Source organism: Abramis brama (genome assembly GCF_963993115.1).
Source record: "Abramis brama genome assembly, chromosome: 5".
NCBI classification, from domain to species: Eukaryota; Metazoa; Chordata; class Actinopteri; order Cypriniformes; family Leuciscidae; genus Abramis; species Abramis brama.
The window spans coordinates 48,203,494-48,226,690 of NC_139967.1; the positions used below are offsets into that span (position 1 = coordinate 48,203,494).

At 35.9% G+C, this 23,197-nt stretch overlaps 1 protein-coding gene across 3 annotated transcripts in view; it reads right to left on the minus strand.

The window, feature by feature from the left end:
* Positions 1-12,285: 12,285 nt before the first annotated feature.
* The window catches only part of astn2 (astrotactin 2), a 445,829-nt gene continuing 434,917 nt past the window's right edge, over positions 12,286-23,197 (minus strand). For all 3 annotated transcript variants that reach the window (XM_084114345.1, XM_084114344.1, XM_084114346.1), the window contains 3 exons: positions 18,667-18,767; positions 16,966-17,149; positions 12,286-13,457 (listed from right to left, as the gene is read on the minus strand). In XM_084114345.1, coding sequence (XP_083970471.1) covers positions 13,220-13,457; positions 16,966-17,149; positions 18,667-18,767 — 523 coding nt within the window. In that variant the 3' untranslated portion in view covers positions 12,286-13,219. The remainder of the gene's footprint in view (positions 13,458-16,965; positions 17,150-18,666; positions 18,768-23,197) is intronic.

A 23,197-nucleotide genomic window follows, 5' to 3' on the forward strand; every position in this document is an offset into this window, starting at 1 on the left:
CTAATTAGTCAAACAACAGACAACAGGAATACGCAGGCCATGATCCAGTGTGTCGTCAGTCTGCCTTAACACTTACCTCTGATCAATATAACCGCCAATGACCGAACACCTCCCGTCACAGCGCCACGCCAGTGCTGAATTGTAACTCATCTGGTCAGAATGCATAATAGACACAATATATGAATGTAGAGGCCGTTGTCATTAACCTTTTATTTCATATAAATGGTTAGTTCACCCAAAAACGGACAATTCCATCATCATTTACTCACCCTCCATTTATATTTATGCATTTTTGTGTGTGAAAACACATATATAAGCATGTCCATAGAATGAGTTAAAAGCATCATGGAAGCTGTCTTCCGAAGCTGTAGCTTTGTGTGATGAAGAGACTGAAATCGAAGATTTTATTCAAAGAGAATCTTTCCATCTGCTGCCGCTCTCAAATGTCAGTCTCCGGTTACAACACCCATGGGAACCAATGGCATTAAACCGTGGTGTGACGTCCAAAGGTGTCATGCTTAAATCTAACCTTTGGTCTGTTCCTCACACAAATCCATCAGCTTCAGAAGACCACAATGGACTACGATTGTGGTACTTTTCATTATTAAATTGACCCTGATAATGTAATACAGAAACGCAATGGAGACCCTTTCACACTATTTCTAATGTCAGTGAACGTTGCCAGTCGAAACCACTTTTAAAAGGTAACTTACCGCACACGTGCCAACTTTCTAAACACTTGAAAGTGTTTTTAGCCCTTTTGAAACGAGTTAAAATGCTACGGGCGCTTGTGCCATGGATGTGCTGCCAAATGTGCTGCCAAAAAAAATTAAATAAAAATAAAAACGCTTCTATCTTCAACATAATCAGAAAGACTTTATATACGCAAAATCACCATAAAACAAATCTTTATTATTACTTAATGTATAGAAACATTTACTTCAGCTGCCCGGCCAAAAAAAATTATAAAAAAAAGTTGCTTAAGAGTCTATGATTGGCTCATTATTGCAGTGATTGTTATGTTTCTAGCATGTTATATGTCTGGCAGCAGTTCTTCTAACCCTAATTGATGGAGTGCGTAGCTTTTCATTTCTTAAACAGCCGTGTAGGAAGAACATCATGGCCATATTCCAGGATGATAATGTCAAGATTCATCAGGCTCAGATTGTGAAAGAATGGTTGCGAGGAACATGAAGAATCATTTTCACACATGAATCTGCTCCTCTGAGTCCAGATCTTAAACTCATTGAAAGTGTTTGGGATGTGCTGGAGGAGACTTTACAGAGTGCTGGACTCTTGCATTGTCAATACAAGATCTTGACTAAATATTGATGCACCTCTTGATGTGGAAGTAAATGTTAATTTGAATACAGTTTTGGTCAGTCCAGCACTCTGTAAGTCTCTGTAAAGTCTACCTGAAATTAATAATCACTGCAATAATGACTCCAAACAGCAACTTTTCTTCTTTTTCTTTTTTGCCGGCGGTGTATACAGTATATAAACACATTGTGTTTTTTTTGGCTGCCAACTGTGAACGTTTCCTTCAAACAGACCTCTTCCCCTCATGGCCTTAACATGTTTTGTCTAGTTTGTCAGCGTCTGTGAATCTCCACGTTTGACTGGTGTGTCAGACCTGCTCCTGAAGACTGTAGTTGCCCTCCAGGATCTGGATTTGACACCACTGATCTATACTGATGTCCCCTTGTATTGGCTGTTCGTTCAGTCATAATCGTGAGACGTGGTAAAGAAAGAAGTTATTGTAGTATTCCTCTGCTGGAAAGTTCACAAAACTTCACGCTTATGCAGATTACAACCAATAACACTTTACAATAAGGTCCTGTTAGTTACATGAACTAACGAAACAGTATTTGTTCATCTTTGATAACATAAGTTGATAAAAAATACAGCTGTTCATTGTTAGTTCATGTTAGCTGAGGTCCATTACATTATAATAACAACAGATACAACATTTGGAAACTTACTGTAAAGTGTTACTGAACAACTGTTTCTGATAAGGTTTGTCCTCTATCCTTAATGTTATGAATTTAGTGCGATCGGGCCATGGCTGAAGAAAATGGATATTATCCTTGATTATCGGGCCCTTAAAACACTTTTCACGGCTGTTTTATTGGCATGGAAAACATGCTAAAACATTAAGGATTATTTTGCCTAATGTTTTAATAATGGGCATCACTTTGTGCAATTGTAGATATGGTAGTTAAAGTATAATAACTTTATGACATTTATAATTAATAAAATAAAAAAAGAAAAAAAAAAGAATGGAAGCAACACTTATTGAAGAAAGTCAAACAACCATATCATTTTTTTATGCGTTTATTATCGAGTCTTCGTATGTATGGCATAAAGACTTCATCATGAGATGCAGAAGTCAGTAGTTTCTTTTTATTGTGCTTGCAGTGTCACATGTGCAGTCATTTATATTTCTAAAGAAACAATAAAGTGAAAAAGACAAAAAAATAAAAATAATAATAATAATAATAATAATAAATAATAATAATCGTATGTACCAGTAGTCAGTATTTGTGTCTTTGACCTCAGTTGCTGCACTTTGGGAAGCTCATTGAACGAAAGGCAAATCTTCTAAAATCGCTGCTATTGTACGGCAGGACAAATTGGGAGGGAATGTGTTTGTGGTGTTTTATGTTCCTTATTACTGTATGATATTATCATATGCCTCTGATTACTGATCATTATTGTGGTTCCACTTGCTCCACGTCTGGTTTTATTGTAAACAGCGGAGCAATGCGACACATGGACGCAATTTTATTGGATTGAAATGCCTTGTCAGAAGAAGCGTTTGGGATCATGGAAAACTGGCTTTAATATTTATGTGTGGAAAATAAGTCTTTAATTGGGTCGTATGTATGTATGTTTTTATGTATGTTGTGTTAGCATTTTTTTTTTTTTTGTTGATCTGATGTCTTTTTTTTTTCTTGTTTATTTGTTTGTTTGTTTGTTTAGTCAGCCATCTCATGAATTAGGTTGAAGGATTTATTATTAATATTATTAAGGAACTACAGCGCCCAAAGATGAAATAAGTGTAGGAAATATTTCACAGAGAGGAAAAAAGCAAATACTATACAATGCACGAGAGTACAAAACTTATAATAGTGATGATGTATGAATATTTTGTTTGTTATATATTCTTGGGTGAACAAATACCTGAAATGATGTAACTGTACTCAAGATACCAATAGTCAGCATTTATTGCCAAGATGGACAGCAAAACCGATCAGCATCCACATTGCCAAATTAACACAAACATCAAGTAACTTGCCAACTCGCTGACAGCGCGTGACGGACAGGCCTGTCAGACAATGCTTTTCCCAGTTTTGTTTTCAATGCTGCTGAAATGCACTGGCCAACTGCCCGAGATTTCCTTTTTTAGTCATTCTCTCACTCTTCTCACACTTGTTATATGTTTCTCCATCACTGCGTGCAAATCACCAATCAAAAATACCAGAGTGGAATTACAGCAAATCCTCATTTTCATGCATCTCCAATCCCTCAAAGCGTGCAGGTCTAAAACTGTCTGTTGGCTTGTTTAATGAAGTTTTCAGTGGGATGTTTCACACACACACACTTTTGCACGCACGCACACACACACTACTGTATGCATAGGATTTCTTGCTGTACCTCATGCCTGTAATGTTTGCTGCTTCCATATTTTAGTGATTTGCGTCTATTAGCAACATATAGTAGTGTACATAGTAGAACTATTTATTAAGAGTGTTATACTTTTGTAAGTTATATTTTTTATTATGTAAGTTATTTGTACAATGGTCTTATAAATGTAAAATTTAGTTATAGGGGCTCTTGTATTATTTTTCTTTCGTTTATTATTTTATCCATTGCTAAAGTTGAAGAACAAATACAATAGTTCAGAATTATATATTCAATAATCTCTCTTTTTTTTGTTGTTGCAACAAACAAATAGAAAACAAAATGTCATTTAAGAGAAAAATTGTGTTTTTGTCACAGAATGTCATTCAGTCGCTCTGGAAATACTGCCACTAATGCAGTCGAGACATGATTGTAACTTCTATGTTGTAATATATGTATGTAATTGTTTGTTAACACAGTACATTTATTCTATGGCATAAAGGAGAATGGGATCATGACATATCTTGCAATTTCAACTTCTGTATACATTTCGAATGTCTCTTGAAATCTGAAACATCCAGAGCTCACATGCATCAGCACTGGACAGGTGAAGAACACACGTCGCTGTTTTTGGCCTGCCGATGTGTTTGTCCAGGTGTCAAAATATGGACAAACACAGCAAAACATCAGCGTTCGATGAGTCAGAGTTTCTTCCTATTGGGAGTCCTCAAAGTTGACATATATTTCTTTGAAAAGATGGTTGGATGGTGTGAAAGAAAAAAAAAAAAAAAACCTAATGGAATTGTATCAAGAGTTTTATAACGGTTTAATATGAATGTCTCAATTATGAAGATGTAAATAGTGATGTGAAAAAGTGTACCAGTTAAATTGCCTTGTATATTTAAAGAGATTCATTAGACACAACGATACGTTTATGACAGTTATTTAAATTTGAAATGCACCATATATATATATATATATATACATCATCTGTCTTGTACTTCAAGTGTCCTTTAATTTCAGTGTTTTAAATTCTCTTGAAACGGATGTGTTTGTGCCTGTTAAACCCATCTGTGTTTGGTGATGGTGATGCTGGCCATGTCTGCTCTTGACCTCACATTGCTAATAAATTATGACCAAAATTCTGTCAATATTTTGACCTTTGCTTGATTCATACACATAATGTAGAACTCTATCCAGTTGAGGGGATTCCTGGATAGAGTTGATGTCTTTCCATCAGAATTCACACATATATCTCTACCTGATATCTCGATTCAAGAAACAAGATGCATTTTAGGGTGCATACACATTTCCATAGATGATATATGTTGTGACATGCTTGTTTTTTGGGGTAACACTTCACAATACGCTTCTATATGTTAACATTAGTTTACAATGCAATAGCTAACATGAAATAACAATGACAGTTTTACAGAATGTATTAATCTGGGTTTATATTCATCCCTATGTATAATACATTTACAGTGGTGTAAATTAACATTAGCTAATATATTATGGAAAGAAAAAACATTAACAATGAACAGTATATGAACAAAAAAAAAATCTGCAATTGTTTTAATAAGCTGTTGTTTAATGCACTAATGTTAACAATTTGAATCTTATTGTAAAGTTATATTTTGGTGCTCTGGATTACTGCAAACATATCTGATGTATCACTATTTGAACAATTAATGACTATTTCTCCGTCATGTATTGTGTATAAATAAAGCACTGGTAACTCCTCAGTGGTATCGTCCACTCTTTGACCACTCCAGCGTTTAGGGATTGGTGTGTGGGATTTGGATTTGGAAAATGCAGTTTTCGAGTTGACATGCATTAAAAATGAACAGAATAATCAGATAAATATAAAAATATATAAAAATATAAAATATTTGGGTTTCATCCAATTTGGAAGAACCTGAACATGTAATTGAATGTTAAAGAAACATTTCCTGAAGAAATGAATGTTAGCAAACATTATGGTTGTTTGCTGTTTTGTGACTAATGGAACATCAGCAATTCAATGCACTCATGCATGTTTACATTTATTATGTTGGTTTGACAAAGACAATATACTGATTTATTATTTAAGGTGCTGCTGCTTCTTATACTGAGACCAGATTTATAACACTAACTTGTCCTATCTATCAGACTTATGGTTTTCCTAAAAAATAAAAAAGTGATCGAATCTATGAACAATCCCACAGAGTTTCATTGAAAGGTTAAAACCTTTACTTTAGCTAAATCATGTTAGCAATGTGTTAAAACATGCACATGTTATAAAATGCCAGAAACTTGCTAGCAACATGATTAAACATGTAAGAAACATGTGAGAAAAATGTTAGCAACATGCAAAAACATTATCAATTCTGACACATGCTAACATAAACATTTAAGAAACATGTTAACATCATGTTAAAACATTATCAACGTGTTAATGCTAACATGTTAAAACGTAAGAAACATGTTAACAACATGTAAAACATCATTGTATTAACACATGCACATGTAAGAAACATGTTAGCAAATGTTAAAATGTCATCATTAACACAAGCTTGTATGCTAAAACGTAAGAAGCACATTAACAAACATGCGAAAACGCTATCAGTGTGTTAAAATGCTAACATGCTAAACATTTAAAAACATGTAATCAACAAAACATTATAAATGTGTTAACATGCTAAATGTAAGAAATATGTTTGCAACATGCGAAAACTTTATCATTGTGTTAACACATGCTTACATGCTAAAACATGTAAGAAACATGTTAGCAAAAAAAACGCTATCATTGTGTTAACACATGCTTACATACTAAAACATTAAAAAAAACATGTTAACAACATGTTAAAAAGTTATCAATGTGTTAACATTAGTGCTGTAACGATACGCGATATTAAACCGAAATCGCGATACTCAGATCCACGATCTGTGTCGCGGTGTGAATCGCGACACACTCCTTCCAACTCCCAGAGTCATCCTTCCCATCCAGATCCAATGCTACCACATTTTTAAATTACTATCAATTCCAGAGTTATGGACGTGACATTTGCAGTCAAAACTTGAAATATAAATTCTCAGAAAACGCATTTAATAGCAATATATTGAAAAGTCTGTTTATATATCCAAACTCCCTTAATAAAGGAGTCCAGACAAAAATATCAGTCTACACATGCGTTTTATATTTAAATATGAGGGAACACTAGCCTGGAAATCCAGACCTAAATCTGAAAGATTAATGGTCTGGTGTCGACTAATGAAAATCGCCCAGCTCGAGGGGCGGCACCAAGCATGCATTTGAAAATCTCACTGCACGCAATTGTATAACACTACGACCAATCACAACAATACACGGGCTGACGTATCCAGATCCCCATACGCTTAGCTACCAGCAGAGATAACTGGTAGATTAGACTCTTGCTGTATCCGGTCGGCAAAACAGCAAAAACGCCCTTCTTGCAAAGGAAGGATTCGAGCGCCGTCTTCTGTTCCTCTTTTAGATAAAAAGCCAAGTCTAACTCGTTCATTGTAGCGGCCAAAGCTGTTTCAAACAACTGGTATTCATCCATAGCCATCTTGCAATGTTTACTAATGACTTCGACGTCACAGCGCTGTCGTCATCTGTTTAGCTCGCCTCTGGCCCGCCTATATCAGATAACACGATGTGATTGGTGCAGCTCAGATCGAGGGGCATATTTAATGAGCATCATTATTCGACACCAGAGTTCAACTCAACTTGAGTTAAATTCAACTTGTGCTCTCGCAAGAACTCTGGATTACCAGGGTAAGGGAACACATGCTTGTAACGGACGTGACACAAAAAAATCTTTAAATTTTAGGTGGCAAAAATAATTTTTAGTAATTCTGTGAATTACACTGCGCAAACCAAAAATAATACTACCCACCAGATGAAGAATTGGCTCTCCACAGAACATGAAATATTCCATTTATTTTATTTTTCGTGGTCGCATTTATGAGGAAAAAACAATGTGACAGTTCTCCGTTACGGACATGACCGCTCTGAAAGAGGCACTAAAAGACTGCTTTTAAACTTTCACAGAGACCTCAAATAGGCATTTTAAACACCAAATATTAAGGATTGGCATAGGCCTATCAGGTAAAATAATATTCGATGATTGTTTGAAAATCGTCTCCCCCCACATGCTCACCGGTAAGACGGCGTTCGCTCAAATCCCGCTCCGACATTAAATGTATCTGTACTGTAGGCTAAACGTGTTGTAGCCCAGCCATTAAAGGAAAGATTTAGTTCCATATTTATGTTTAAATAAATTTATTTATTTTTTAATTTAATCTATTTTGATTATATGAAAAGTGAATAGCATGAGTAAGATCATAAGATGCGCAGTATATCGAGTGGGCAGACATGATTTTGACCACTTCATTAAGTTTGTTTTTGTAGAAAGCCTTTCTTTAAAGTGAATTTCGTTTTGCATTAATTGTATCTTAATTTTAATCAATGTTTCATCAACCAATTGCCTGGATTTAGTAAGAAGTAAATATAGCAGGCAATATAATCAGGACACGGAGGCGCCGGCGCGTGAACTGGAGCTCGTCTCTTAAATGAACCGAAACTCAGCGTATAAGCTACCTCACAGACCTGAGAAATATATCTATAGAAAGTTTGAAATGTGTAGCCTACTTTTAAGCAAAACAATTCAAAACGAAAGAAAACAGACTGCTCTCTGCTTATGTAATCCGTGTGAAATGTGCATCTCTCTGGCGCGTTCACTACTGCGAAGATCGCGAGTCAGCATCTCCAACATCATCTTTGACACAGAAAACACTTGTTTATTAATAAACAATTGAAATGTCTCCTTGCTATATTTGACATTCATAATCATTACTTTTGCCGATTTGTGACAGCTTTTAGGTGCGCTTTAGGTCCCTTAAATGAGCACCACCGCTCAATAGTTAATATTGTTCTTTGGTGTTCAAATGTTATTTAATAAAAAGTATATTTTTTTCCTCAAAGATAGAAAAACAAATCTATCGTGATACGAACTGAATCGTGGTTTTGGTGTATCGTTACAGCCCTAGTTAACATACTAACATGCTGAATCATAAGAAATATGTTAACAACATGCTAAAAACAATGTGTTAAATAAAGCTAGTGATGTGGTAAAACATGCTAGCAATATGTTAAACAATGCTAACATGCTAAAACATGTCAGAAATATTAGCAAAGTGCTAAAACACACTAGCAGCTTGTTAAAACATTTTGAACGTGCTAAAGCATGCTATCATTTTGTTAAAACATGCTAGCAATGCGCTAACACATGCTAGTAACTTGGGCTCCAGGGACAGGGTTGAAACCCCCCACTGGTATAGGCGAGCAGAATAATCTAACAATGCATACAACATTAATTACTATATATATATATATATATATACATTGAACAAAATTACAAATGCAACACTTTTGTTTTTGCCCCCATTTTTCATGAGCTGAACTCAAAGATCTAAGACTTTTTCTATGTACACAAAGGGTCTAAGTGTATATATAAGTGTATATATATATCTGTTTTTTTTGTTTTTTGTTTTTTTTTACTCACTACAGAAAGTCTGATTAAGGAAAACCCACTGCTTTGGTCCCTGAGATGCTTCACAATAAGAAACAGACCACAGATATTTCTTCTCTTAACACACAGACTTGGCACGGCTGTAGAAGCAAGAACTTTGATCAACTGAAAATGACTGATCATCACTTACCTGCTTTCAGTCACATAACCCTTTTGTGTCTCCTTAAAGATCAATCTCTGAATGAGAATGTGCACTGAAAAAAGGAGGGATATATTTGAGCCTCTAAATTAATCTTGAGCAATTTAATTTACGAGGGCTTGGTTTCATAATGATAGACAGAGAAGTCTCAAGTTTAAGATGGATCTCTCAATAGAAAGAAAAGAAAAAGACTCAAAATTAAATCTTTCCCTGCCTGCAGTATTTTTTTTTTTTTTTTCCACAAAAACTTCATGGCCGCCAGAATATTGTGTTGTATGAATATCTGTACATGCAATAATTCAAAAGAAAGAACAGATCCTCTGCTTTCAAACAAACAAACAACATTTTCATCTAGCTTCATGCATTCCTTTTTTATCAACACTTGAATGTAAGTTTGTAAAAAAAAAAAGAAAAAGCTGAGAAAAAGACTTTTATTGCTTGTTTATTGCTTCTTTTTTTTTTTCTTTTTTTTGCCTTTGTTTTGATCCAGAGATTTTTTTATATTTTATAAGATTTGTTATAGCGCCCCCTACCATATAACAGTGAAAACATGGATTTCCGGAAAATTCTATCTGTGGTGGGGAAAGAGTTGAAGCCACTCTTGTGCTTATAAGAGCAGTCATAAACTGTGCTAAATTAGCTTTAGCATTTACTCTCATGTATAGATTAGTAAAGCAAACACATGATGTATGGTTCCTCAATCATCAAAACAACATAATGCTGAGACATACTGAACTACATCCAGGAAACAAATGCAGTTCTTTAAAGTTTGAGAGGAACATGCTCATGTAATCTGATCGATCACAACGCTATCCTTACCTCTCTCCTGTGACAAATCTACTAGTGTCTTTAAACCGATCGCCTCCTCACATCTTGTTACTGATTTTAAGAGAGTCTCACATTGGCCTCTTTGATGGATGTGGATCTCCCAGTCATATCCCGTGAGGTTTGTACCAAAAAAATGTTAACTAAAACCATAAAGTTTTCCTGCCCCATGCTTGCTAATAACTAAAGGGTAGTTCTACTGGATTCATTACATGCATATGGGGAACTACTTTTTAGTAGGTGTTTACAACGGTTTGGGATGTACCTCGGTTGTGAAGTCACGTTTCTGTATGTTTTCAGTACAGCAGGAAAAGCATGTTTTGTATTTGTTTTAACAGTGGTTTGACAAACAATGTCAGTCTGTCAATATTGCTTCAATCGGACATAAAGAGATTCGAAGCACTTACACTTTGGATGCAAAATATGTTAGCAAAATATTTTACAATAAGATTATAATTATTGCACTCCCATTCTTTCCCTGTGGCATGCATGCACGCACTGAAATGGAAATACTTGCATGAATTGTAACATTTACAGGTAAGTATACAACCGTAAGTTGTGCGTTGTTCGCTGAGGAAAACACGTCTCAAACGCATTAAACAACACATGCATCTTACGATGCATATGTTGTTTAATGCGTTTGAGACGTGTTTTCCTCAGTGAACAACGTGGCTTGTCATGGCCAAGCCATGTAGATTTATGATTTAGTTTAAAACACTTAATATAAAGCATATCTCATGATGGATCGTGCACTTACCCGGCTCTGTGTGCTTCGTTATGTGTTCGACACCATCAAAGTATATCGATATAAACAATATTATGCCATTTCAGTACGCTTATGTTTACCATTACACCTCTACTATTTAGCATATTTACATGTTAAGTCACTTTTGTTCAACTTAAGTCAAATGGCTTAGGAAGGTAGAGGAATTTAGAAGAAACAATGCTAAGTTTTCAGTTCAGTTCAGGAGTTCAGTTGGTTAAAAAATTCCTTCAACCCTTTTGCTTTCCTTAAGTACCCCGATCAAAATTTGTATCCTTCAAATGAAGACATGAACTAATAATTGGAAGTTATAAATAAACAGGACCCTAGGGGTTCACACAGGGTACAGGAGGTCATTTTACATGGAAGACACCATCTACAGTAAGCAAAACATCCCTGAACTCTCAGATATGTATTGTGTATGCTGGTGTTGTGGCAATGAGACAAATGTACCAGTCGCATTGAGATATTTCAAATTGCATGTGGAAATAACTGGTATTGACAAAGTACATTATGTTTTGCATGTTAAGTTGTGCATATGTATTGTGTTAATGCTTATTCCAAACGCAAGGCCGTGACACACCAAGCCGACAACAAAGAACTAGCGGCGATGCTTGAACACACCAAAAGAACTACATCTGACTCCCAACTAGCACATGTGTTCTGCACCTGAATGTATGGAAATAACTGTCTGTATCAGCAGGAATCAATAGTCTATATTTGTCATTCGAAAGGAGGAACCCAAACTAGAACTGCAGATATACAAACCTTAAACAAAGCAGTGCTTGCTTACCATTTGAATATTGTCAATCATGCTGATTGCTTTCTTCATTCCAGACGGCTTGTGTTGTTATGAAAATGTAAGATGCTCAGGTAACAGACATCTTGACTTCTTTCCTTGCTTTTATTCTCAACACTGACTCATTGGTCAGTCCTCAAGTCCTTCAAAACCTTTGGTTGGCTTGCATGCTTTACACATTTGACTTCTCTCTCAATGACGGTGGACCAATGGCATTGAGAACCAGTTTTACCACTTGGCTACTATGGAAGTCAATGGGGTCCAACATTCTTCAGAATATCTTCTTTTGTGTATGACAGAAGAAAGAAACTCGTACAGGTTTGGAACAACATGAGGGTGAGTAAATGATGACAGAATTTTAGTTTTTGGGTGAACTGTCCCTTTAAGGCAATCAAGGAACTCATAGACAACTATCCCCAAATGCTGCAAACAAGATGCTCAAGAGGCAACAGCATAAGTTATGGATATTTGGACTTCTGAACAGTGTTAATTTGAGTTTTCCCCTTCATCTTACAGATTCTGCAGCAGGTGTTGTGTTCCGTGAGGTCGTGTAACGGGTTTTTATTTTTCAATATTTAATTGATCCTTCACATATTTTAGATAAAACTGAGAAAATCTTCTTGAGATTCTATATACATATTTAATAGACCCTTCACCCCACACCCCACACACAAAAAATCATATTCACTTATTACATACTGCATTTACAATTGTATGTACAATAGCATAATTAACTATCACAATGAATATAGCATGGAATATAGCAACTTACTTACTGAAAATGTGTTGAGGCGAAGTTCTTACCATTTCTTCAACTGTGTTTTCATCAAACACACATTGTTCCCAGACAATAATTTACAGAATAGTTCTGCACAATTCTGCTTTCTTTTCTAACACATCCCTTTGCCAAATACATTAGATGATTCACTTTGATGAAATCTGTTGGTCTGATTTGCCTTTCATTTCTTTGGACACTATAAAGGAACATTATTTCGGCTAAATATAATGTGTGAACGACAGGACTATACTTGTTCTCAAAAGCATTTTTTGTGACCCTGACAATATTCTTAAGTCAGTTCTCTCAATTAATTGTGGCAAAACTATAAAAAGATTAATAGACTTGAATAGAAAAGAAGGAAAACCACCGAGAGATCATGTTCTCGTCTTGCTTGGCTAAGTATTCCAAGAGATATGTTTGCAAAATGAGTATCAGGGAACCTGGTTTGGAGTTCTGCAGCACCATGCAGTTGAATTCTTACATTCATAAATAGTCCGTCAGTAGTGATGTCCTTGCGAGAGACACACACACACACAAAAAAAATTATAATAAATCATTCCGAGGCTCTCTGCATTTGGAAAACTCCAAAAAGAAAAGAAAAGAAACAACAACGCCTCCTCTCACAGTCTCAAAGTCATTTGGATTTAGAAAAAAGAACAGCCAAGCGTGAGACCATAAGAGAGAAGGTCAAGTCTCATCGTAATTTTGACTTTCCGTATATGTTGCGTTGCACTGATATGACTTTCTCCAGACAGGCTAGCCGGGTTTCGTGAAGTGAACTGTGCCATAGAGAGCCACCAGGTCTCGTGTCATCACTGCGACACAGCATGTACGGGACACTCTCGGTTCGGCTCTGGATGAAGCCACTGCGGAGGAGCGAGCGACAGAACAGACTGATCCGATCGGTTCGTCTCAGGATCAGATGAGCCTTCCTGTGGGGGACAGAGAGAGAGCGGTCAGTGTGTCGAGTTCAAGCCAGGATCATTGGAAATAACACATGACAGAACCTGAAAAGCTTTGCTCAACGCAGTCAAGTACTGGATCTCCAATGAGCCTGGGATGGATTGCATTCATGCATTGCTGAAACCTCTTATGATCAGTTCAATGTTTAGTGTAATTGACTTAAGACTAAAAGACTTTGGGCCCTATCTTGCACCCAGCACAATTGACTTTGTACACCGACGCATGTATCATTCCTATTTTGCACCCGATGTTCCGGCGCAAACGTTCCCTGGTGCTATTTTGCAGTTTCAGAAAACAGTTCAGCCACAGACCAGGAGAAACCTAGTCTAAAGTCAGTGGCGCGTTATTCAGATGCTGTTTTAAGGGCACATGCTTGGCCATAATGTAGCGTGTGCACAACACACACACACTTTGATTCTCTCATCTACACAGATTCAGCAGTTCCCATTTTTGCAAACCATACATAATTACAAGGAAAAATATTCCACACAAGGGAAATCATTGTGGTGTCCATGAAGATGTGAAAAAATAGGCATAAATCTAGCTTACACATTTACCCACATTATTATACGCCTGTTTAAGCAAAGCTAATTTGGGTGTGTTTCTCCATCCCCAATGTCACTTCTCTGTGTTTTACGGCCCTGACGAGAACGTCGGTCTCCTCGGCTGTGAACCGCGCCTGGCAAATCCGCCATTATAATAGCAATCCGCCATGGAACAAGCGTGCCTGCTCTTAAAGGGAATGTGAGATGACGCTGTGATTGGTTAATTTCACGTTACGCCCAAACCACACCTATGAATAATGAAGCTACTTCAGATCAACACATTTTAGATTTGCGTCGGGCGCAAGAGAACCGCCGACAAAGTTACTTGCGTTTCGCGTTTGATACTTGCGTTTCAGATCGTTAAAATAGGGCTCTTTATAATCGTTGTCAGTATGGTATCCAACATGCAGAAAACTATTTGTTTGGGATGCAACAAGAAAACAATCAAAAAGGGAAATTGACGCAGATTAAGGGCAAATTATTTTCAGATAATTCAACCTTTGTATGAATTTACAAGTTTAGTTTAGGTTTTTAAATGTCAAAACAGAATAAAAATGGCCCAAGAAAATAACATCCACGACTCAAATTATTTTAACCTTAAAAATGTTTGAAAACTTGTTTGAATAATAATTAATAATGTTATGAACAAGGAAAAAATAGCTTTTCTCTAAAAAGTGTTATCTTGACATCATTAGAATATATTAATCTTTTCATTTACACTATACATATATAATAAAATGCCATTATTAATACAATCTTATTAATAGATACAATGAGCTTGGAGGGGGAAAAAAGACACAAAGATTTGAATGTGGTAAAACTACACAGTCCATTATAAAATTGTGTCTGCTCAGCAATTATATTTTTATCTTTAACTCAAAATATGATGAAAATGTGTTTTGAAGGAATATTTTATGAAACGCGTGCCCTGTTTTATGACAATCATTACTCATTACTGCTCCACAAATATGTTATCCTAATGCAAAGCCTGTGTTGATATTCATAAGGATTATTGGATCTTTACACAAAGGGAAAACGAACTGTAATTGGTGGTCTCTGTTTCATTCCTCCTGCTAGTTCTGCCAGCGAACAGATTACACAAACATTCACAGAGAGTTTAGGATGGCAACCTTCGGATGGCCTCAAACCAGGGGCCCGTGTGAGGGACTGCACACTTCCTCTTTGTGTTTTGCTTAAAAATATACAGGCTGTTCCATAAAAACCTACAAATTCTCAAACAACACTCAAGTAGTCTCTTCAATCAGAACTAACTTCATTGTTCTAAGTCATTTGAGAATTTCTTCAATCAAAAACATGACCCAAAAGTAATTTAGGTTACACTTTATTTTAAGGTGTCATTGTTACAGTGTAATTGTATATTTATGTACTAAGTAATATTAATTAACTACATGTACTTACTATAGGGTTAGGGTAGGATTAGGATTTGGTTGCATAATTTACTGTTATTGCTATGGTAATACATGTAACATATGTAACAAGGACACTGTAAGATAAAGTGTTACCGTAATTTAAGTGTACGTACAGTATGAAATCAGTTCATACAGGTGTTAGTTCCCCTTGTGAATAAGTGCACTTAAGTGTATTGAATGTGCACTTGTAGTTTACTTCAAATCTTAAAAGTACATTACATGCATAACATATATTAATTACATAAAAGGCCACTTAAGTGTACTGAGAGCACACTTTCATGACTATGACACTTAAGTACACTTTTAAAGAAGTGCACTCTGTAATTTAGTCAAAATTAAAGTTTTACTTTAAAGTGTGTTTTAAAGCATCATATTTTAAAGAGGCACACTTATTCTGATGTGTTAACTAACAAGCACTTGATTATATTTTTAACTGTAGTGTGTTGTTTGATATTACATTTAAAGTTCATATATTTTAAATTCACTAAATTGCAACTTCATTACAAATGTGTAATTACGAATATATATGAATACATGACATATACTGCAAGTTTAATTAGAAATTACATTGAAGTGTATAAAAGCTTGTACTTTTGGCAATGCACTATATATTTCAAATATATAAAGTACTTAAGCGGATGAAACAAGAACTCTAAAGTTCAGCTAAATGCATGTAATATAAATTAAAATATAATACATTTTTATGTGTAATACTTTATATTACAGTGTTCTTGTTACACGTTACTGTAGTAATAACTATAAATTGTGCGTAATTACATGCAACTAACCCTCAACCAAACCCTGATCCTAATCCTAACCCTATAGTAAGTGCATGATAATTATTATTACACAATACTTAAATGCATAATTGCACTGTAACATGGACACCTTAAAATAAAGGGTTACACTTTTCTTAAGGTGTCATTGTTACAGTGTAATTATATATTTAAGTACTGAGTAATATTAAGCAACTACATGTACTTACTATAGGGTTAGGTTAGGATTAGGATTTGGTTAAGGGTTAGTTGCATGCAATTATGCATAATTTACTGTTATTACTATGGTAAGTACATGTAACATAATAACAAGGACACTGTAAAATAAAGTGTTACCAAATAAAGTAGGCTATAACCTTTTTATGCAATTGCAATTAACATGCAATTAAGCATCCGAAGACTTTGTATATTCACTTTAGTATATTCTTTTAAAGTATAATAGTGCACTTTGTTTTTACAAGGGTCATCAATATTAATATGATCCACAAAGGCTGCGTTCACACTGTAGCTGAATGTGATCTGGTTGCACTCAGATCACAGTGAGTCTATCGGATACATATCTGATTTCTATGCCATATCTTGTTTTTTGTTTGTTTTGTTTTTGTGAAATTGAAAAGTGTACTATTGTCTCTTGTCATAAAGATCTGATTAAAACAGATTCGATTGAGCAAAGAGTGTGAGATGCAGAGAATGACTTGAGCATTGATTGGTCATTCTCTTCCTCACCTGGGTCCAAGTTCATCCTCACTTCTCCACACAAAGTCTCCAAACTTCTCGTAGTGTGAGTTGTAGTGATGCTGCACGCGATACAGCAGAGGTGGGGAGATCTCCATCAGGGTGTTGTAGGCCGTCTGCTGCTCCTTTCCACTGGTGTAGCCGTTATACAGGTTGTACACTTTATCTGCGATCTCTGTTTGAGGAGAGAGAAGGTCTGACATCCAAAAACTGAACTGTCTCTATTCTACGGAAGCTTGTTTCCACTGAATAAAAATAATAATAAAGGTAATTGCACATTATACTGTATCTTGCAATTCTGACTTTTTTCTCAGAATTGCAAGATATAAAAGCGCAGTTGTGAGTTATAAAGTCAGAACTGTGACTCGAAATTCTGAGAAAATGTCCGAATTGTGAGCTGACTTTTTTTCTGAAAATTTGCGAGTTTATATTTGAGACTTTATCGCATGCAATTGCAATTTTATATCTTGTAATTGTGAGAGAAAAAATGTCGCAATTACCTTTTGTAGTTTTTTATTCCATTGCAGAAACAAACTTCCATAGTATTCCCAAAGAAACATTCTAAGAAAATCTACTGTTCTTTCATCTTTGGTGACAAATGAAATTCTTGAAAATCTTGTGTAAAAGTAATTATTAGTAATATATTTTGAGAGGATATATTTAAGTGCAAACTGAATGCAATGTTTTTCATTTCAATTACATTTAATAGTATTAGCTTAATTTTTTTTATTAAATGCAGTTGAACTTTAGTGTTTTTGACCCACTTACTGTAAGTAGGACTTAGTAAAATCGTCTTAAATTAAGTCTTTTAGTCTTATAGTCTTTTAAATTAACTTCAAATGCATTATCTACAGTTAAATGTATAATCAAGTACTTTACATGTCCTTCAGTGTTTAAGTGTACTTCTTTAAAGCACTACAAATGATTACTAAAACACGATGACCGAACTTTGACATTATTACAAAGTGCACTTTTAAAAAGTGTACTTAAGTGTGTTAAGGTGTCATGAAAGTGTAATCTCCTTAAGTACACTTTCTATTATACTTTCAGTAATTTAAGTACACTACAAGTGCACATTCAATGCAATTAAACACACTTTGTTTTCACAAGAGAATTAGAACTAAATATGAGATTTCCTAACATGCTTTAATTGTTTCTTAACACAACATCACTTTATGAGGTAACAGTTTATTATACAGTGTCATTGTTACATGTAGTCACTGGAGTAATAACTATTAATTATGCATAATTACATGCAAATAACCCTTAGCCAAACCCTGATCCTAACCATATAGTAAGTACATGTTATTATTACTCAGTACTTAAATGTGTAATTACACTGTAACACGGACACCTTAAAATAAAGTGTTACACTAATTATATATCTAAGTACAGAGTAATATTAATTAACTACATGTTCTTACTATAGGGTTAGGGTAGAGTTAGGGTTTGGTTGAGGGTTAGTTGCATGTAATTATGCATAATTTACTGATATTACTATGCTAAGTGCATGTTACATATGTAACAGGGACACTGTAAAATAAAGTGTTACCAAATAAAGCGTAACCCTTTATGACTTTCATGGCAAGTCCTACTTTTCCTTTTCTTTGAGTGAACTTTCTGTAATCCTATTTTGACTTTGATATTGATTCTGAGTATTATTATTATTATTATTATTATTATTATTATTACCTTCAGCTTTGCTGTCATCCACCATCGGACAAGACGTGCGGACGGTCACAAAACTCGCGTCCGAACGACTACCACGACTGTCCACCGCATAAAGAGTGAACCTAGAAGAGAGGACGTGAGGAAAAGACTGTTTCAGTGTGTTTCCTAATCTCTGTTTTTAAGCTCCATGTAACTGAGACATTTACATGGAACATTTACACCAATAAACAAATAGAGCAAAGTAAGCCAAATAACTTTGGGCTTCGGCAACATAAACACTGAATCTTACGACAAAATCATTCAAACCGAAAGGTGTCCCTGAACGAGTGTTTTCTGGAGATCTTGTTTAAGAGCCACAGACCACTAAAAGCACGCAGGCAGGGATTCCAGTGGATTCTGTTACGTTAGGAAATTGCGTGCATGACGAGCAAAAAAAAAAATTAAAGAAAAAAAACAGTCATTACGGCTAATAGCAGCTTAAATGGGACTCCCACTTCCTCTAATGACGGAGTTCCGTTTGGCAAATAAAAAACACATTTAAGCTGCAGCTCAGCGTTTTCTCAGACCACCCAGCACAACCTGCACTCCCAGCCCTGACTCCGGGATAATGACACGCGGGTCACTGAGGTCACCGATGCTGACTCGTTTATCTGACTATGTCTAGTTATTATTTTTAGCCAATATTTATTGTGCAAGACAAAATTATTTATTTAAATTTTTTTTCACCACAAGTATGAATAGCACTTAGATGCTATTTGGCGTGTGTGTCAGACTTTTCACCTGAGAAAGTATTTATATAAATATTATATATATTATTTGGACAATCACTTACTCTTGCTTTGAACAAAACTCCATCAATGTTTAAATCTCTTAATAGAACAATAATGACCAATATTTAAATATCTTAAAGAGGGCCTATTATATGTTTTTTTCCATGTTCATCTTTCTTTAGTGTGTAATGTTGTTGTTTGAGCATGAAAATACTCTGGAAAGTCACAAAGTCCCTCCAGCGGGAGTTCTTCTCTATATCAGTGTCAGTGTTTCTGAACTCACTGAAACGCCTCCATTGTAGTCTTGAGTTTCTTCCGGGAACGAACACGTCACAATATTCCTATGCAGATAATAATTTAAATAATTAATATGCAGAATAAAGGGGCGGGGCCTGGTTGAATAAGTTAGCGGTGTGTTAAACTGGCGGTTATGGTAAGGGGCGGGACATTTCCCAAACACACTCGAAGCGCTCGACCAATCACAACACACTGCTCCAGCCGACCAATCAGAGCACAGTGTGCTTTTCAGAAGGAGGGGCTTCATAGAGACAGGAAGTAAACAGAGCGTTACTGACAGACTGGGAAGAGAGGAGCCGCAACAATGGAGAATATGAGGAAAAATATGAACATTCAAGCTTGAAACCCTGTTTTAGTAGAGCCAAAACCAATACTTTGTGAAAGGGCATAATACGGCCTCTTTAATTGCCTTTGAATGCTCACACATGTGCTCGAGTCATTGCAACTCTAATATATGTGCTCGACAACACTTTAAATACATTATAGATCTGGAACAAATATTCGGAGGACTGCTTGTATCATCATTTTATATTGTATCATATCATTCTGTATTGTGAATATAGTACAGTTGCAACACAAACCAACACCCTTTAGCATTGCCTATATTCTTAAATAATAAAGGCTGTTAAATGTTGCTGACTCATAACCTCAGCATGGCTCCAAATCTTGGTACTGTACCATACGTCAAGTGCACTGTAAACATACATTAAGAAGATTAGGTAGACTCTCCACGTTTATATGCAATGTGCCAGCATCAGATTAAATTGCAAAACACATTTTTTATTAAAATTCCTTCATTACCAGAAATGCAGTCATACCATAAACCAACATCACATGCATCCAACCCGAGACGCTGGTTGCAGACATTTGTTCATTCCAGCTTTGTTGTATCACATTCATCACTGATGAATCCAATGAAATCGATACGCTTTCTGACTATGCATAAGACAATGGGAGGAAGCCAGAGATGTCTTTTCCCTGAATTTTCTTTACACGGCAAGGTTTCGACACTTTGACTCTTCCTTTGTTTGGAAATCCATATTTCAATAACCACTAGCTGATTGTTTTGTTTGTAATACGGTCTGTTTATACATGGCTTGCATAGTTTGCCTGATCTTGTTATTCATCGAATGAGTGTGGCATTCCTTTCCTAAACCTCACCAAAAGACATCACTCCAAATGCAGGCCAGACACCATCCGCTGCCAATCTCATCAGAACAACACTGGCTCAACAATCACATTGTTTGAATTATGTGGTTGCGTGGTTGCCTATTGGAGTGTTTTTATTTTATTTTTTATATTTAATTTTTTTTTTTTTTTATCAGACAATTTGTAGATTGGTTTAAGGACTTCAGAAGGGGAACTCTAGACTAGTTGCTGTTTTGGGTTGTTAAGGTGTTGCAACACTGCCAAAGGTACTTTTTTAGCTCTCACTTTACCCTATGCTCTTAAAAATAAAGGCTCCAAAAGAAGGTTTTGAAGCAATGACATAGAAGAACCATTTTTCAAAAACCAAGTTGCATTTTTGGTCATTTTCACAATATTTTCATGGCCCCCAGAATATTTTGTTGTATGAATCTGAACATGCAATATATCAAAAGAAAGAACAGACCCTTTTCTTTTAAACAAAAAAACAAAAACAACAACAACTGTGTATAGCTTCATGCATTCTTTTTTATAAACACTTGAATGTGGGTCAGTTTCATTAAAAAAGCAACATTTTGAGCAAAAAGCTGAGAAAATCGTGTTTTGTCAAACACTACAACCAGATCGGATTCAGAACGATGATCAAAACACAGATGGAGTAGATCGAGTCCATCAACACTCCTAAAGCTTCACAGTCCTGTAGCTCGTCCCGGGTCGACATTTCATTCAGTAACATTAAGCGGTTTTGATTTATATGCTGTTAAATGTTGATTATCGCGTTATTTTCAGCCCGATCTCATCCCAAGGCGTCATATACTGACGCTTTTGACATTTCGTCTACATCCAACGCACATGGCACCCTTTAGCGTCTATATGAGACGCAGATAGATATGGGCCAGAAGGCGCCTCCTAGCGGTCTAACCCTAACCCTACCCCAGACCTAAACCTACCCATAACCGAACAAAGCTCTGTGCGTGTCATATTGACGCTAAAGGGTGCCATGTGCATTGGATGTAGACGAAATGTCAAAAGCGTCAGTTTATGACGCCCTAGGATGAGAATGCGTTAGTTATTTTACACATGCATATGATTACAAATGATATTGCTTGTTTCTGCTTCTTTTTCGTCTGTGTTTTGATTAGGAGATTCTGTACTCTTTCAGAAGATGCGTAATAGCGCCCCCTACCGTATAACAGTGAGAACACAGAAAGCCGGAAATTTCCGTCAATGCCGGGGAAAGAGTAAATAGTCTAAAGGCCTGTGTATATAACGATAAATAAACAGTTTTAATAATCGTCCTAATTTTATGAGAATACAGAAGTCCACACCACACCACAACTATAACGATGACAACACAAAGGAACGATATAATTGGAACCACTTTCAAAACGGTAAAAGAGCCAATCAGAATACACCTTTTATCCTTTAGAATCCATCCACCAATCATCATTTAAAGCAGCAGGTGAAAAAACTGCAGCACAAACTTATAATAAACTGAGTGTTAGCGTGCGCTGGTGTGGACGGTATAATATAGTTATCGTTATAGCTGTGAACTGGCCTTAAAGAACCATTTTCCACTATAAAGAAACTTTTGTTCAATGGAAATTGATGTAAAAGGTTATTTTTGGAACCTTCGATGTGAATAAAGAACCTTTATCTGTAAGAGTGTTTCTAAATGGTGTGCAGCTCTTTAGACGTTCAAACGCCATTTTTTGATGCTTTAGTTTTATTCATGTTTCTTATCTTCGCTTCTCTCTCTGGATGTCACATGCCATTTAAATCCAAGTCTGAGGAACTCTGCGAACAATTGGCAGTGATAAAGATCACCCAGGAGAACAAAGGCGAAGTGGTCTGGCTCATCGCTGGGAATGTCAAAACACATTCCCCTTCGCCCCTCAGGAACGATCCCTCTCTCTCTCTTTCTCTCTCTCTCTTCTTCTGCCCGGCTGACACACTCTACATCTGTCTTTTTCTCACTTCAGTTTCACCATTCTCTGGTTACTCCTGTATGTTTGGCTTTTCTCAGCTCATGGCTGTTTGGATTTCTGGCACCTATAGTTCAGCCGTTAAATTAGTTGCTTTTGGCAAATCTGAGCACAGATTGAGACACTGTTGAGATATTTTCAAAGGCACGTAAGATAGATGGATAGCGGTTTCCCGTAGACTTCAGCAAAACTCGACTTTAATCTCGAGAACAAACAAGATGTCACGACAATTACAGACGCTGGTGTGCCAAGTCAGGTCGCATTTATTTCTACAGCGCCTTATATAATTCAGATTGTTTCAAAGCAGCTTAACAGCAAAAAACAGGAATTTCAAGCAGTTGTAAAGCAGCTCAC